The sequence below is a fragment of the Spinacia oleracea genome, chromosome 4 (genome assembly GCF_020520425.1).
Source record: "Spinacia oleracea cultivar Varoflay chromosome 4, BTI_SOV_V1, whole genome shotgun sequence".
In the NCBI taxonomy this organism is placed as follows: Eukaryota; Viridiplantae; Streptophyta; class Magnoliopsida; order Caryophyllales; family Amaranthaceae; genus Spinacia; species Spinacia oleracea.
Window position 1 is genome coordinate 33740353 of NC_079490.1, and position 18561 is coordinate 33758913.

General features: G+C 36.4%; 1 protein-coding gene across 5 annotated transcripts; it reads left to right on the forward strand.

Moving 5' to 3' along the window:
• Positions 1 to 1175: 1175 nt before the first annotated feature.
• On the forward strand, positions 1176 to 9767 carry LOC110788372 (pentatricopeptide repeat-containing protein At1g06710, mitochondrial). Of its 5 annotated transcripts, none has more exons than XM_021993041.2 (5): positions 1176 to 1372; positions 2411 to 5478; positions 7363 to 7983; positions 8740 to 8972; positions 9170 to 9767. In XM_021993041.2, exons 2-3 carry the CDS (start codon positions 2512 to 2514, stop codon positions 7396 to 7398), a joined length of 3003 nt encoding a protein of 1000 aa, XP_021848733.1. In that variant the 5' UTR covers positions 1176 to 1372; positions 2411 to 2511; the 3' UTR covers positions 7399 to 7983; positions 8740 to 8972; positions 9170 to 9767. The 5 variants fall into 5 exon arrangements, with proteins under 5 accessions (XP_021848733.1, XP_021848739.1, XP_056697772.1 ...); XM_021993047.2 differs by having other exon boundaries at positions 8793 to 8972; XM_056841794.1 differs by having other exon boundaries at positions 1176 to 1364; positions 8804 to 8972.
• Positions 9768 to 18561: the final 8794 nt, after the last annotated feature.

Consider the following 18561-nt stretch of genomic DNA (forward strand, 5'->3'; position numbering starts at 1 on the left):
GAAAGAGACAATATAATAATTGTGGGGTCATTTCCTAATTTAGAAGTGTAACAACTAATCTGTGACGGACGAAAAAATAAAGTGTAACAACTAATCTGAGACGGATGGAGTATTATTTAATTAGGTGGTAGTTGATAGTGGGTATACTTTTTGAATATAGTTATTGGGAACGTGTCAACTTTTTGAGGGTGGTGGGGGTGGGACTGTGGGAGTGATTTTTTTGATGTTCTTTTAGATATTAGGAATACAAGTGGAGACTTAGGTAAGTGAGAGAAACAATATAAAATTAGAAAAAACATGTCATTTATAGAAACGATGCAAGTGTTTCGGGACGGATTTATAAGGAAAGCGGGGCGAAAATTCCAGGACGGTGTGAGTAATACAAGTTGGTGGAGTTGGCGGGAAACTCACATTTGAGGTCACAATTAAGGTCGAGCTTCATCAACTGGGAAATGCTTGGGACTTGAGAGTCACTCAAGCGAAGATATGCGTAACTGGGATGACTAACCTATGATGGGTGCTGGTTCAGTAGGATTTTTCTCTTTTACTTAAAACATAGGTGTAAAAGCTTTCATTTAACTACTAAGTAGCAGAAAGTCATCAACTAATTAATTTAACAATACTTTATTTGTCCCTTATTACTCGCACCGGTTTGACTGGTGCGGAGTTTAACACACTTTATTTGACTTTCTAATTTAGTGGATGTTCGTTGATAATATAATTAGTGGGAAATGGGTAAGGGGTGGAGAATGTGAATTTTTAAATGATTTTTTATAGGAAGTATGGGTGTAGGTGGGTTAGTAGGTAAGTGTAAGAAATAATATAATATTGGTAAAATATTTTCATTTATTGAATCGGTGCAAATATTAAGGGACAACGCGAAAAAAAAAGCGGTGCAAATATTAAAGGAGAACCCGAAAAAAAAAGGGACGCAAGTATTAAGAGACGGAGAAAGTATATTTTCAAATTATAAAAAAATTGTAAATCACAAAATTGTTATAACCTTATGTTACACGGGCACTAATCCAGTAGTCATATATACAAAAATCTAAATATTACAGCAGAGCTTTATGTAATTCGTTTAATGGATACGAGTAGTTTATAGTGATTTATCAAAATTGTATATGTATACTCAATGTAACTTTTACGATAAGCAATAAAGTGCGAAAATGGAAATCGTGGAGAGTAGTGTTAAGTTGTTAACCCAAGCACCGAACTAACCCTTTTCCTATACTTCGTAGTAGAAATTTAGAACACGAGCCTAAAGCCCAAAGGGCGTCCTTCCTCCTTTCCCCAAATTGAGGATGAATTTGGGGCAAAAATGTTCAAACTTTTTCCCAGAAATTCAATTAACTCGCTCTTAGGTAATTATGTATGTCTCATATTCTCTCATCCATTGCTTAACTCGTTTGAATTCATTTTTACATTGTCGAGCTCAAATCAATTATGAGTTTTACATTGTTCAAATCTGTTGCTGTTGAATTTGTTGAATTTCATGGTTATCAAGTAGTTATTGTTGATTTTGACTTGTTTTTGTTTCAATTCTGACTATTAATGTCTGCAAGAATGAACCCGACCTGTGTACGCCCCTAGCTCTAGATTTATCCAGGTGCATAGTAGAGGTCTTGCTAGTTATTGTGCTAGATTATCAGTTTTTAGGTGAGGTGATTGATTGGTGAGCTCTGTTCAATGTTCTGTTGAGGCGTTTTGACTGTCAAGTGTCAAGTCGGAGTTTTGTATGTTGGGCAGATTTGCACCTTGACAATGTCATGAGGACTTGATATTATTCTGGCGGCAAAATGCCAGAATAGTTCTTTGAACTTTGATATTTTAGGTTTTAGTTTGAAGTTGCAGACTTTGGAGCTGTAAATAGTAACCTTGTTGGGATAATTACAGATAGAAAGCTTGCGTATTTGGGTTGAGCTAATTATTATCAAAAGTGGTGATCCACATGAAAATGTTGACCTTGCTCCAAATACTGTCTACACTTAATATCATCATGATTCATGCCATTTGTAGCCTCGACGAATTGTAAAAAAGTTGATATGGAACCATGTTTTAGTTTAAGATGTACTTACAATATGCAAAATCTAATGCACTTAGATTCATATGTGCTTACAGTATGCAATCTGAATCAAAGGAAAGAAAAGTAGAACACATGTATGTCTAACGGGCCTTGGACTTGCATAGGTTTAAAGCGATTGTAGTTCAATTGAAACTGAAACACAACATTACAAACACAAGCTTGTGGAGATCAGCATAGCAAAAGTAGAACAATGAGAATTGTGCTATTGTTAATGGGATTTCAATGTCTAATATTGGGGAAGAAGGGAAATCAGCCATATTTGTGATGATTGCAACTTAGTTTTATTTGTTGTATTAATGATCCTCTGATTTTAAATTTTTCCAGCTCTGCCCCAATTGTAAAAGTCTTGGGTCCGACACCAAGGAAAACAAAGAATTTCAAGCATAATTTTGATAACATCATCTTGAAAAATCATCCTCTAAAGAATGAGCAAAAAATTGCTGGGATTGACTCTAAACAGGTCATCTCTGCTGTTTTCGACATTTTCTTCAAACCCTTATTCATTTGTCTCCGATCAAGTTCGATTTATTCACCTTTTCTACACACACTTCAAGTTCTTCAGTAGTAGCAACCATTCTTCAAAGGGTACCCTTGGGGGATTGATTGATTCTGATTATCTGCCGACATCAAGCAGCTACCTTGAAGAGACACATTCCAGCGAAGAATTTTCACTCTTACGTGACTGCTTTATCTGCTCCTCAGATTCTTCATTGCTGGAAGTAGAGCAAGGTAAATTCTCAGCTGATGCTGTATTGATTTCAAGTGCAATAAATGAGAGTAACAATGTGTTTGAGTTTAAAACCCAAAACTGTCTTCGGAAGTTTAGGGACAAGCTCAGTGAACTTTTAGTGACTGATGTATTGAAGCTTGTTAAGAACCCTCAGTTGAGTGTTCAGTTTTTCTTATGGGTTGGTCAGCAAGTTGGGTATAATCATACTACTCGAGTTTATGATGCACTGTTGGATGTAATTGGGTGTGATCAGAATGACAGAATACCCAAACATTTTCTCCATGAGATTCAGGATGATGATAAGGAGGTTCTTGGAAAACTGCTTAACTTTTTGGTTAGGAAGTGCTGTCGAGATGGGAGGTGGAACGTGGCCTTGGAGGAGCTTGGGAGGCTGAAGGATCTTGGTTACAAACCATCCAGGTTAACGTATAACGCTCTTGTTCAGGTATTTTTGGAAGCTGATAGGTTAGACACTGCCCATTTACTTCATATAGAGATGTCAAATGTTGGGTTTAAAATGGAAATCTCTACGTTGAATTGTTTTGCACATGCTTTGTGTAAGGCTGGAAAGTGGAGTGAAGCCCTTGATTTGGTAGAGAAGGAAAACTTTGTCCCTGACACTAAACTTTATACGACGATGATATCTGGTTTATGTGAAGCTTCTCTTTTTGATGAAGCCATGGATTTTTTGAACAAAATGAGATGCAGCTCTTCATTGCCCAATGTATTAACATACAGGGTTTTGCTTTGTGGGTGTTTGAGGAAAAAGCAACTCGGTAGGTGTAAGAGAATATTAACCATGATGATTGCTGAAGGCTGTTACCCTAATCGCAGAATATTTAATTCACTTGTTCATACATATTGCACTTCAAGAGACTATTTTTATGCTTATAACTTGCTAGGAAAAATGGCAATTTGTGGTTGTCAGCCTGGCTATCTGGTGTATAACATATTTATTGGTGGAATTTGTTGTAAGGAGGAGCTACCTAGCGCATATGAGTTAGAATTGGCAGAGCAAGCTTATGCTGAGATGATTGACCGGGGGTTGGTGTTAAACAAGGTCAATATCAGCAGCTTTTCCAGATGCCTTTGTGAGGCTGGAAAGTTTGACAAAGCATATAATGTTATTCGAGAAATGATGAGTAAGGGTTTTGTGCCAGATTGCAGTACATACTCAAAGGTTATTGAATTCCTCTGCAATAACTCACAGATTCAGAAGGCTTTTCTGCTTTTTGAAGAGATGAAAAGATCCAGCATTGCTCCTGATGTATATACTTACACTGTTCTGATAGATGGTTTCTGTAAGGCTGGTCTTATGGCCCAAGCACATAAGTGGTTCAATGAAATGATTTTGGATGGTTGTTCCCCTAATGTGGTGACCTACACCACATTAATTCATTCGTACCTTAAAGCACGCAGGATAGGTGAAGCCAATGAGCTTTTTGAGATGATGTTGTCAGATGGATGTATACCAACTGTCGTGACTTATACTTCTTTAATAGATGGTTATTGCAAAGCAGGAAACATTGACAAAGCTTGCCAAATTTATGATAGGATGAGAGGGCAAGATAATTTACCGGATGTAGATATGTATTTTAAGGTAAAATCATCTGAGATGAGTGTGCCTAATGTTTTCACTTATGGAGCTTTGGTAGATGGTTTGTGCAAAGCACACAAGGTAAAAGATGCTCACAACTTACTGGATGCAATGTTTTCTGATAGTTGTGAGCCAAATCACATTGTCTATGACGCGTTGATTGATGGATTTTGCAAGGCTGGAGAGCTTGATAAAGCACAAGAGATATTTGTTAATATGTCTGAACGTGGATACAGTCCTAACATATACACCTATGCCTCTTTTATTGACAAGATGTTCAAAGATAAAAGGCTGGATCTTGCTTTGAAGATCTTATCGAAAATGCTGGAAAGTAATTGTGCTCCTAATGTTGTAATTTATACTGAGATGATTGATGGGTTGTGTAAATCACAAAAGACAGATGAGGCTTATAAACTTATGCTGATGATGGATGAAAAAGGTTGCCCTCCGAATGTTGTGACTTATACTGCAATGATTGATGGATTTGGGAAAGCTGGTGAAATTGAAAGATGCCTTGAACTATTCAACTTGATGACTGAGAAGGGCTGTGCTCCAAACTATGTGACCTATAGGGTTTTGATAAACCACTGTTGCTCTTTTGGCCTTCTAGATAAGGCTCACCACCTTCTGGAGGAGATGAAACAAACATATTGGCCTATGCATATTGCAAGCTATCAGAAAGTCATTGAAGGATTCAGCCAAGAATTCATTGCCTCACTGGGCCTCCGGGATGTTTTAAGTGATAACGAGTTCGTGCCTATTGTTCCCGTTTACAAAGTTCTAGTTGATAGCTTTTGTAAGGCAGGAAGACTGGAAATAGCTGTACAATTGTGTAAAGATATGTCATCATTTGCCTCCTTTCATACAGTGACTCGTGTTTATTCCTCTCTGATTGAGAGTTTGTGTCTTGCATCCAAAGTTGATGAAGGTTTTGAGTTGTTTGGTGACCTGATAACGAATGGAGGAGTTCCAGAGCCAAGCATATTTTTCCACCTTATCTTAGGGCTCATTAAACTAAATCGCTGGGAAGAAGCTCTTCAAATTTCACATAGCACATGCCTGCTGGTTCGTATCTGTTCTCTTCTCTTTCGTTTCCCTGTGCATGTTTTAGTATCTCTTAGTGCTTCAAGAATGTTGGAAATGTTGCTATTTACCTGATCCTTGTTTTAAAGTACCATCATTGGTTAGGTTTCTCAAAGTAACCTAAAAGACCACAAATATACAGTATCCTTGCTTGAAGTTATTGCCTAAATTTGTTACTGTTAAGAGGCAAGACATGTCTAGGATGGAACACAAATTATTGTCAATTTAGACTAGATTTGCTTAGTTTTTACCTGTCAATTTAGGAATGGTTTTTGAGTGGCTACATCAAAATGGTAGCCACTACAACTAATTGAATCTCAACCATCCATTATTATTGACTAATCTTGTCCATTAATTATTTTGACTATTAACATATTGGAAATAAGTTAAAATATCAATTATACAATAAAATAAATAAATTAAAATTACTCAATACTATCCCATGATCTACCTATCTGATTTTATTTCTCTTTCCTGTAGTCTCTTATTAAACTTATTGTATTATTTAGGGTTCTCTTTTCCATTCTTTGCTCTGATAAAATTTTAATTCTTGTCGAAATTGAGTCCGTCATTAAATTTAGCTTTCCATATTACGAGAAGAACTTTACTTGTGTAATATATCATGCAATACCTAAAAACATTTAAGTCTTACAAGTATACTGCAGTAATGGTTCTAAGTCATCTTTTCTTTTTTGACAGGGATATTCTAAGCTATCAATTATTAAACAAACTCCAAAAGAATAGAAATGATTGAAATGCTTGAAAAATCATATAGCAACTCTTAAGTTTTATTTATTATACAAGTGTACACCATTAAATCTCTTAACTGCTTCTCCAATTACATACTTCGTACTATACATGAATGGTTGAATTGTTGTGTAATATCTAATTCTCTGTTTCAAAATTTGAAAAGAGTTAATTTGACGAACTCCAAATTCGCTCCCGTAGACGTAATTGAGAACTCTAAATCCTCAACTTTCCAAATTAAAAGTTTAGTAGGTAGCAGAGGCAGAGCTAAGAATGGAAATAGAGAGAGATGAGAGATGAGAGTACTAGAAAGATGGATCGGGGGATTAATGTGGATACACTTTTTATGATAAAACTATTTTAATTTTGTCAATAACGGAAATGATTTCTAATTTATTTAAAAGTCAATTAAATGGATGGTCTAGATTAATCTTATATACTAGACAGTTGAGATTCAATCAATTACAGTGGCTATCATTTTATTGTGGCTATTGTAAAACTGTCCATCAATTTAGATTCACAATGCAGAATCAGCTCTAGTTATCAATCACACCCAATGGATCAATCACACCCAATGAAGCGTATGTCACATGTACATTTTATCAGTTTAATTGAGTGCTAATGTCAGATACTCAATAAGGGTATGACCATGTGGAAGTTTCAGCTTAGGGTCAACAATTTAAAATTTCTTGAAAATGACTAAAGCCGATGCCTGGCCATTTTGCCATTTTGGATAAAACTTAGTCCATGTAGTGTAAGCTCTTGCGGCTTAAATCTCTTATGTCTTACTTCCTCAGTTTTCTTAGATGGAATACTTTGGTTTCTACTTTCTTTATTTTTGGTGTTTTATACCTTGGGAAAAATATTATCATGTGGGATCTAGTTAGAATCTTCCCAATGTATATTTTCAAAATGTCCATTTTTAATATAAATTGCACTTGGTGATAATTAGAGATATTAATAGTTTAACTGTTTAAGTTATGCATTGCAATCGTGAAAATGAAAGTGTTACATCTAAAGACAACAGAGGAAGTATGTCTTGTCCTCTAATTTTTCTGCTCAAATCTTAGTTCATCAGACCGTTTTTGTGACAATTATTGGTTCTAATATCTTATCCAGGGTATGAAGTGGCTCCCTTCTGAGGAAAAGGTTTAAAAGGAGTAACAACTGGTACTTGTATTTTAGGCTTGATGATACTCAAATGGCAACTCTTGGTCAACTTTGTTAATTCCAGGTTGTGCTGCTATTTATTGGAGTTTTCACCATTATGGTAATGGGTACTGTAAAGGATGTGTGGTTTATTCCAACGAAAGCAAACTAGTAAAAAGTTCTTTGAGTATTAGTTCAATCGAAGGGTACCAGGGAGGCAGGGACTGTTAGTCTCCACAGTGGAAATCCACCATCATAAGAAGCAACGAATTCTTGACTGAAGCTGGAAATGATGTGTTGACATCAAGTATCCTTATTGACCGAGCACTCGAGGGGATCTATAGCTTGCTGTAGGAGTGGGATGCTACTCCTCTCTCTTTCCTCCATTTTCTTTTAGCTTCATCAGGACTTATGTAGAGCATTATCCTGGATTGAGGGAAGAAGAGCAAGAATGGCCTTTCTTGTCGTTGCTCCCTTTGGTACCAAAATCAGGCTCCACACACCTCAAGTAGTTCCCTTGAGTTCATTCACTGATAGATGTCAGCGGTGTTGATCAGACTCTTCACAAGCTGTACTTGAGGCATGAAGGAGGTATGTTTAATTTATCCTCTAACAAGTAACAACTGGAAGCACAGCCTTCAATATGCTAAACCTTCTGACCCCGTTTTCACTCATAAATTATTCACATTGTTTGTATGTTTGACTTCTGTATGCTTGTCAACATGATTATGTTACACAGATTGTTTATAGATAGAATGTTTCCTACCTGACCATTGCATTTTATGGATGTCCGCTTCCTCATTATATTGTGTATGAAATCAAGAAATTCATATCAGCCTAAACTATTCAACCATTTTCTCCCTTTTCGTTATTTTTTCCATTATGTCAATGTTCTAGTGCTGTTTCTCTACCAACTGCATTTATATGTTTTCCCTCCGTTCTCTACTCACATCATTTTTTGAATGTTTTATTTTTAACCTACTGCCTTTTACTTACTATTTTTAGACAATGGACCCACCATTTTACTCTCGCATAGTCACATACATCACTTTATGCATGGCACATCACAAGTTGCCTTTTATCTCTGCTAAACTTGTATGGGAGCATTAGTATGGATGAAAAAGCAAGTGAGTAAATTGGAAAAAAATGGAGGGATTGTCAGCACAAAAGGTATGGTCAAGATTATGTATGTGAATAGTGTAAAAGTCAAAATGTTGAAGTTAAAGAGAACAGAAGAAGTACATTTTAGCAATAACATCTCCTACTTTTCAAATTATGAGACTGGTTTGATTTTATTTTTGGCTGGTATGTGAATGTTGATATAATCAAAATGATCTGTTAATTAAGGAAATTCTGATAAAGACCCTCCTGATATGGAGGACGATAACTAAGGATAATAGGGAACATGCAGGGATTTGGCTATTTTCTGGTGGACTTGTCAAAATAGACTGACCAGAATCCCTTGATTAGTAGAGAAGATCACATACAGCCAGCACGTACAGCTACAGCTGTTCATCCGAGCCGATATATTCTGCCATTGGGAGTCTTCCAGTCCAGAAAGTTGGAACTTGGAACTTGAGGTAGTTTTATTTCCTCTCTATCTATTTATCTTACAAATGTGATATGCATTAGCTCTAAAATCTAAATACAAACTTTCGGCACAACAATTTTTGCAGACCTTTTAGCCAGATATTCTATTTATCCAGTCAACTTCCTGTACCTATGTTCAATGCAGTTAAGGAAGAATTATATTCGTTTTTTTTCCCGTCATGTCTAGTGCAGGAATCTTTCAAAGATATGTAAATTGTACTTTGTACATGAAGCTGGCAACATAACCAGCGCGTGAATCACATTCTGTGGTACTCCGTACTAGTCTATTTTCACAATTTCACAGGCAAACTGAAAAGATTGGGTATCATCCAGTCATTCATGTGTTGGTGATACTGGTGGGTTTTAGACTTGCATTGTTCATTAGCATGCACAACTTTCTTGTCAAAAGCGAGGATGAAGCAGTCTCAAAAATGGTTACATTTTTCATGTCAAATCACCAAGGTCAAGATGGTTTTGTCTATGCCCTAGAAGCTTTCGGAATGCGTTTATCTCCGATCATGTGGCATAAAACAGTGTTTTGTCGAATTTCGGAAACCTATTCTGGATGCTCTTTCTTTCTTTTTTTTCCGAAATTCAGTCCATTCTTATCCTGTGGCTTGTTTTTTAGTCTGAAAGATCAATCCACCTTACTCCAATACTCCTGCAGAAGTAGTGCTGCTAGGGAGGAAAATCAAGAAACACTGTCTTCACCTTTATGAAGAGATGTGAAATGCAATATTTGGAGGAACACTGTCAGTTAAATTGTAAATGTTTTCCTCCAAGCATTTTCCTGCTTTCATTTTTTTTTTTTTTTTGAGCTTTTTCATCATATACTCTCAATATTTTCAAACTTACAATGTGCCTCTAATGTTCGCAAAAATGTATCAGATATCCTTAATGACTAACTAATATCAAACCCGTCAGCTGACTCTCATGAATTCATATATTCCACTGGTTGGTTTTAATTTAGTTGATCCACCAAGAGTTAGCATTATCAACATTAAAAAAAAAAAAAAAAAAGTTCCTTTTTCTACGGTGTACTGAACTACTGTATTTTTTTAAGGCTTTTGAATTTTGATATAGAAAGCTTTTAGGGCTGCATATAAGCATTACTAACACCTAATACACTCTTATATTTTCAATGTAAAATTAGAATCTATAAACTTCCCGTAAAATAAAGTAATGATTGAATTTGTATCATTAAATGAATTCATTTAAATAGTGTCATAATTAGTGCATGCTAGCTAATTTGGCACCATTTGATGTATTATATTGCCAATCCAATTTCAATGTGTCATACATTTACAACAACTTTTTTTTTTTTTTGAGGGGGGACATTTACAACAACTTAATTACTGCATTTTACACTAATCTACATTTAAAAGGTTTATAATTTTTTCACTCTTTTAAAGATTTCTTTTGAAGCCTCACCCACATATCAAACCTAAATACAAAATACACCAATGTTTTCACATAACAACGCTTCCTAACGTACAAGTATGCTTGATTTTGACTTGAATGAACCTCCAATTGAGGAGGTGTTTCAAGCTCCTATAGACAGGGAAGATGGTGAACCTTTAATAGGTCAAACCTTTGAAAATCAAGAAGAGGCATATTTTTTCTATAACATTTATGCAGAACGACATGGTTTTGTGGCCTCTAAATATCGTACATATACTAAACAGGGAAAGACGGTCCGACAATATTTTATTTGATGTGGTGGTGGAAAACCACGTCTAAGGTAATTGACTTGTCAAAATCTCAAAGAAATAAGGGTTCTGCGAAGTATGGTTGCCCTGCTCATATGCGTATTACTCTTAAGCGGTGCTTTGATATATTTCCGGAAAAATGGCATGTCACATTAGTTAAGAGCACAATTATGATATGTTGTCACATGAAGTTATGTTTTTTTCCCGCAAATAGCACAATCACTCCCAAAGATGAACAACAAATTATGTTATATAAAGAAACGGGATTGACAATTAGACAAATTAAGTGGTTAATGAAGGCATGTCTTTGAACATTAAACTTCGAATTTAAAATTAGTTTACACAATTTTTTTTAATGATTTAATTACTTACACATTATACTGCCTTTTATTATTTTGAAATACCAGACTTTTTTTAGTATTATGAAGAAACCGCCAAAGACTATTATTGCTGATCAAGATCCTTTGCCAACTACAAAACATAGCTTCGGTATATGGCATATTACTTCACAGTTTAGTTGTTGGTTTGCTGCACTTCTATGCAATGACTACCAAAAGTGGTGTGTTGATTTTTATATGTTATACAAGATGACTATATCCGAGGAGTTTGAATACAATTGGTCTTTAATGGTTGAGAAATATAATTGCCAAGACAATAAGCATGTCAAAGGCCTACATAACGTGAGACATTTTTGGGCACCGGCTTATCTTCGTGATTTTTTTTTTCTGGGATGATAACTACCGGAAGATGAGAAAGCATGAATGCATTTATAAAAAGATTTTTTTCTTCTCAGACATGTTTGACATACTTTGTGAACCATGTTAATTTCTTTAAACTTAAACTTTCATTAATTATTACCTTTTGTTATATTGTGACTGTATGATAAATTTACTTAATGTTTTTTTTTTTTGTAATTATAAATTTAAAATTGTTGCTGACTATAATAATCTATGAAAGTTAAACAATATCTTATATTTTCTGTTATGCGTGTGATTTACATATTTTCTAGGTGTGCTTATCCTTAATTATATTGATAGTTGTACATATCTCCGTTTAGTTATTTTCTCAACCGTGATAACAACAACAAATTTGGTGGCTAATCTCATAGCGGGAGGTTCTCAAGATATACAGGTTCAATGGACAATATTTACTATTCTTCAACGAAGAAACAGTTTCACGCACTGTGACATTCGAAAGGTTGATCGAGAACAAGTCAGTAATGCACATGCGTTGGCACAAAAAGCTATCAACGGAGGCATTTCGTACGCCACCTTTTCACTAGAACCTGATTAGTTTTATTTCATGTCTTTAGTTTTGTACATTTATTGTATGTCAAAAAAAAAAAAAAAAGATAACAACAAATATCTTTATAAATGCCTCTCTTATCTTTAGTCACTAATTGATTATCTTTTTATGTAAAATTCAGATTTTTTTTTTTTTTGATGGAGGATTAAGATGTAGTTGTGATGTACCTTTTAATTATTGTTTTTATCAAGCTAATTATTTTCTACTACAAAATTTAGGCGGATATGACAGTTCAAGAAATTAGTCAATGACGTTTACATAACGAAGTGGTTGCCACACTCAGACCCGTGTCCTTGAAAACAAAGTCGCCTCTGAAAAAACAAGCTTTTGAAGTCCTTACACCATTTGCGTTCAAAAAATTTCAAGAAGAATTTGCAAGAGGTAGTTTATTCAAGTTGACAACAATGTTTTTATGCTAAGATATTTTGAAGGGGGGACTGCTAGATATCATAAAGTCCTTTAGATGGACAAACAACATTGTACAGTTGCAAAAGATTTGAGTTTTGGGGCATACTTTGTCGCCATATATTACGAGTATTTTTTTTCATGGTGATTGTTTCAAAATTCCACCTTCTACTTACCTCCAAGGTGGCATTGTGATACATTGTTAGAAGTTGCAAATAGCATTCAAGAAGTGGAGGAGGAGGAGGATGTATTGTTGGAGGAAGTATTTACTCCTATAGAGAGTTCACTTGAAGGTCAAGATATTGTGTTGTGTCCTACCCATTTAAAGAGAAAATAAAAAGAAGCGAGATGAAGGTAAAAAAGAATTGGGAATGAAGCAGGCTAAGTGTTGTTCCATATGCAAACAACCCACTCACACAAAAACCTACTTGTGCAAACAGAGAAATTATTTTCACCTCAAACACTATGGATGAAGGTATGGAATCTACATCAAAGAAGAAACAAAAGAAAATCGCAGAAGAAATAGGATTAAATCCCGTCTTTACGTTGAAGTTTTAGATAATGCTTCACACTATTAAGTCAGGTTATTAGAATACGTAATCTTGTAGGAACATATAGATGCATAAAGCGGAATTTCAGGAAACAATTTCCTAACATCTATCACAGGATCTCATGCATAACAATAGTATAGATCAGATTAAGTCAAAAGAATAATCACCTTTGAAGCGTGTTCTCCCGTTCGTATGCAAGCTTCGAAGATCTTAGAGCCCCACTTGTTGCTCCTCTACTCAGTCCACAAGCACGAATTGAATCCCACGTATGCTAATACGGAAGAGAACGATCACAATCTGTCTCTTGCTTTGTTTGGGATGTACGGCGTTTAGAGAATTAGAATTAGGGTTTTTGTGTTTTTCCTTTTGTCAGATATTGAAATGAACGTGATTTCTAAATCCCTGACATTATAACTATTATAATGTGAGAGTTTTAGGTTAACACAAAACCAAAGCCCAACATTCTTTCCCTTAATAGACCGGTTGCCATCGGGCCTTTTGGGCCCATTCCAATTAGTGCTTATATGTGTGACCTTATAGGATTAAATTATTTTAGTTGTAGGTCCAATCAATATTGTCCTACTAATCACATTTATTCTCTAGCAAGCAAATATGATTACTAAAATAATTAACTTATTATCTTCATAATTAATTCCTATTTGTATTTAGTAATTGCCGGAAATGTCTAAGGACATAATTCCTTCAATCTCCCACTTGTCCGAAGACAAGAAAGCAATGCTAAATTCCTTAAGTCTCTTAATGCCAAAATTTGATAACACACTGTTATTCTCAAATTCTAGTTTCTTGATCGCCGAGTTCGAACTGTTCAAATAAAGATTAACATTTTAATCCCATTCCGCATGGCCATGCAATTTTTCAGTTCTCGCTCATCAAGAGGCCCAGACACCATTCCTATCAAATAGGAGGACTTATTCACTCTTGTATGACCATAACTCCCACTCAATTCTTAGCCCACCTGATCACTGCTTTTATAACCTCCTTTTACGGCGCGGCGTTTAACAGAGTCAAGGTTAAACTAATTGTCTCATGGTTATTAAGACATACTCATGTCTAAGGAATCCACTAAATATAGAATTTTGATTCTACTTTTAGAATCTAGTTAGGTCAAGTCTCAATGCATCAAGTACACATCCATATAATCAATTAGACATCCCTATGTCTCCATAGCCCATGGAACTGCACTATCAATTAATTAGATGCTAGTCTTCTCATAAATCACTTATGTCCAATTTGGTGATTCAGACTAGGGACTTAATAAGTTGTGATTTCAGTTCACTTTATAGGGTTCCATTATCAAAACGTTTTCGATAATCCTATTTGAAAACACAAGTTATTTGGACATTTTATTTAATACTAAACCAAACAATTAAATAAGAATGAACTTTTATTGATAAACATTCAAAACATAATAAATGTCTTTACAATTGTAAACATAAAGTAAACAAACTAAATCCATTCTCCCATATGCCTAAGCCCCATAGACCTAGTATGACTCTCATGCTTAGGTTGAGCAAGCGGTTTAGTCAGAGGACCAGCCACGTTATCCTCAGTATGAACCTTGCTTACTTTCACATCCCCTCTTTCAACGATCTCTCGAATAAGATGGAATCTCCTGAGCACATGTTTGGATTTTTAGTGCGATCTGGGTTCCTTGGACTGGAAAATGGCACCATTGTTGTCACAATACAACTCAATGCCATTTTCAGTGCTAGGAACTACACCAAGTTCACTAATGAACTTTTTGATCCAAACAGCTTCTTTTGCTGCATCACTTGCTGCAATATACTCAGCCTCTATTGTAGAATCTGCGATGGTACTCTGCTTAGAACTCTTCCAGCTCACAGCCCCTCCATTTAGACAAAAAATGAAACCAGATTGTGATCGGAAATCATCTTTGTCACTTTGGAAGCTTGCATCGGTGTATCCAGTGGCAACCAACTCATTATCTCCACCATAGACCAAGAAATCATCCTTAGTCCTTCTTAAGTACTTAAGGATATTCTTTGCTGCCATCCAGTGCGCCTCTCCTGGGTTTGACTGGTATCTGCTGCACATACTCAAAGCATATGCAACATCCGGTCGAGTGCATACCATGGCATACATAATGGACCCTACTGCAGAGGCATAAGGAACATTACTCATGCGCTTGACCTCATCAGGTGTCGAAGGACACTGAGTCTTGCCAAGTGAAATGCCATGTTGCATGGGAATGAAACCTCTTTTGGAGTTTTCCAGCTTGAACCTTGCAAGAACCTTATCAATATACGTCTCTTGGCTAAGTCCAATCAGCCTTTTGGATCTATCTCTATGGATCCTTATTCCCAAGATGTATTCAGCTTCTCCTAGGTCTTTCATGGAAAAACAACTTTTAAGCCATTCCTTGACTGACTCAAGCATGGTCTTGTCGTTTCCTATGAGAAGTATGTCATCCACATACAAGACTAGGAAAGCAATACTACTCCCACTCAACTTCTTGTATATACAAGATTCCTCTTCATTTCTGAGGAAGCCAAAAGATTTGACTGCCTCATCAAATCTGAGGTTCCAACTTCGGGATGCTTGCTTAAGCCCATAAATGGACTTCTTAAGCTTGCAAACTTTTCTTGGACTGTTTGGATCTTCAAAACCTTGTGGTTGTGTCATGTACACATCCTCTTTCAAGAACCCATTCAAGAAAGCGGTTTTGACGTCCATCTGCCAGATCTCATAGTCATGAAAGGCAGCAATCGCAAGAATTATCCTAATGGATTTCAGCATGGCTACTGGTGAGAAGGTTTCATCATAGTCAATACCATGAATTTGTCTAAAACCTTTTGCCACTAGTCTTGCCTTAAAGACATCAATGTTTCCATCTTTGTCCTTTTTCAGTTTGAAAATCCATTTGCAGCCTATGGGTTTAACCCGATCAGGCAAAGCAACCAAGTCCCATACTTGATTTTCAAACATCGAATCCATTTCGGATCTCATGGCTTCAAGCCATTTCTCGGAGTCTTGACTCGTCAAAGCATTTGTGTAGCTAGTAGGTTCCTCATGTTCTAAAATCTCTATTTCAGAACTTTCAGTCAAAAGGAAATCAATATATCTCTTTTACGGAATGACAGTCCTACTAGACCTACGTTGGGGTACAACAGGAGAAGTTTCCACCTCATTAGGTTGAGGGACTTCGCATGGATTATCTCCAAGTGGGACGGTAGAAGGCGCATGAATGGAATGCACCGCCTCCTGAGCATTTTCATGCTGGGTCGTCTCTGACGAGGTGTGAACCTCATCCATTTGTTGCTCATCTGGAATTTCTTCGAGATATACATTACTCCCACTTGTTTTTCTGGAAATAAACTCCTTTTCCAGAAAGACACCATCGCGAGCAACAAACACTTTGTTTTCGCTTTGATTGTAGAAGTAGTATCCCTTAGTCTGTTTTGGGTAACCCACAAAAAGACACTTATCGGACTTGGGTGAAAGCTTATCAGAAAGTAAACGTTTTACATAAACTTCACAACCCCATGTCCTTAGAAAAGACAATTTCAGAACTTTTCCAGTCCACATCTCATATGGCGTCTTTTCTACTGCTTTGGACGGAGCTCTGTTGAGTGTGAATGCCGCTGTTTCAAGCGCAAATCCCCAAAATGAGGCAGGAAGGTTAGCAAGACTCATCATGGACCGAACCATATCTAATAAAGTTCGATTCCTTCTTTCGGAAACCCCATTCAACTGTGGTGTCCCTGGTGGAGTCAATTGCGAAAGTATTCCACAATCTTTCAAATGATCACCAAACTCTTGAGATAAATATTCACCACCACGATCGGATCGCAATGCTTTAATTTTCTTTCCAAGTTGGTTTTGTACTTCATTTTGGAATTCCTTGAACTTTTCAAAGGATTCCGACTTATGTCTCATGAGGTAAACATATCCAAATCTGCTCACATCATCAGTAAAAGTAATGAAATACCCGTACCCTCCCCTAGCCAAAGTACTCATAGGTCCGCACACATCAGTATGTATGAGGGCTAAAAGATCATTGGCCCTTTCACTTGAGCCTGTGAAAGGAGATTTTGTCATTTTCCCCATTAAGCAAAACTCACATACTTCAAATGATTCAAAATCAAATGATTTGAGAATTCCATCCTTATGAAGTTTCTCTATGCGCTTTGAGCTTATGTGGCCTAATCGACAATGCCATAGGTAAGTAGGGTTCAAATCATTTGGTTTGTGTTTCTTGTTTTCTATGTGATAGATATGGTTTTGTAAGTCTAGTACATACAAACCATTTGATAATTTAGCAGAGACATAGAACATACCATTCAAATATGCTGAACAACAATTATTCATAATTTGAAATGAAAAACCTTCCGAATCCAAAATCGGAATAGAAATTATGTTCTTGGTAATAACTGGAACGTAATAACAATTATAAAGTTCTAATATTAAACCAGAAGGCAAGCGTAAACTATAATCTCCTACAGCTAAAGCAGCAACACTTGCTACATTGCCTACTCGGAGATCCACTTCGCCTTTGCTCAAGCTCCTACTTCTTTTTAGTCCCTGCACATTACCAATAATGTGAGATCCACAAGCGGTATCAAATACCCAAGAAGCAGTTGTAGCTAAATTAACTTCTATGACATAGATACCTGAAGTTAAAGCACCAGTCTTCTTATCCTCCAGATATTTGGGGCAGTTCCTCTTCCAATGACCAATCTTGTGGCAGTGGTAGCACTCATGTTGAGCAGCTACCTTAGCCTTGGGAGTGGCCTTTGGCTTGGTTGAAGAGTTCTCATTGGCAACTACCTTGCCCTTGTTCTTCTTCATGGGAGCCCTTTTCTTCTTGAACTTCTTACCTTTACTAACCATTAGAACATCCTTATGTTTAGGTTTACTTGGTAAGTTTCTCTCAGCCTGAATTAGTGAACCATGCAACTCTTGCAGGGTAGCCTCCCCTCCTTGCATGTAGAAGTTCAACTTAAAGTTATGAAAATCTTCAGGCAAGGATCTGATGACTATGTCAGTTGCCAGGTCCTTAGGATAAGGGAAACCCAATTTCTCCATGGTCTGAAAATGTCCAATCAAATCGAACACATGCGGACCAACGGGCTTCCCCTCTTCCAACTTGGAATCCAGAAGTTTGCAGTTTGCTTCAAATCTCTCCAATCTAGCATTTTTCTGAAACAAAGTTTTCAGTTGCTGGATTATGCTGTAGGCATCCAGACCATCAAAACGTTTTTGATACTCTGGTTCCATGCAAGCAAGCATCAAGCATGTTACTTGCAAGGAGTTATCCTCTAGAGTTTGTCTAGCTCGCTTTTGAGCTGCAGTAGCATTTTCTGGCAAGGGTTCAGGTAGAGGATTGTCAAGAACACTTTCTTTTCCTTCCTCTCTGAGAACAATTCTCACAGCCATTTGCCATTGTAGGAAGTTGGTAGCATTCAGTTTGTCTTTTTCAATTAGAGGGCGCAAGTTAAAAGTAGAGTTGTTTGCACCAGACATGATAACTACAATAAAAAGTAAAGCAAGATTGAATATAATGTTTATCAAAAGTAGCAATTAAACAAATTCAATTCACTACTACCCTTTATTCAAAATTAGAAGTC

What these genes read in the sequence shown, in the direction of transcription:
- LOC110788372 (XM_021993007.2), top strand. Translation starts at nt 2,512, where the DNA reads ATGAGCAAAAAATTGCTGGGATTGACTCTAAACAGGTCATCTCTGCTG. An exon ending in CACATAGCACATGCCTGCTG is followed by an intron (nt 5,479 to 7,362) that starts GTTCGTATCTGT and finishes TATCTTATCCAG; the next exon opens with GGTATGAAGTGGCTCCCTTC.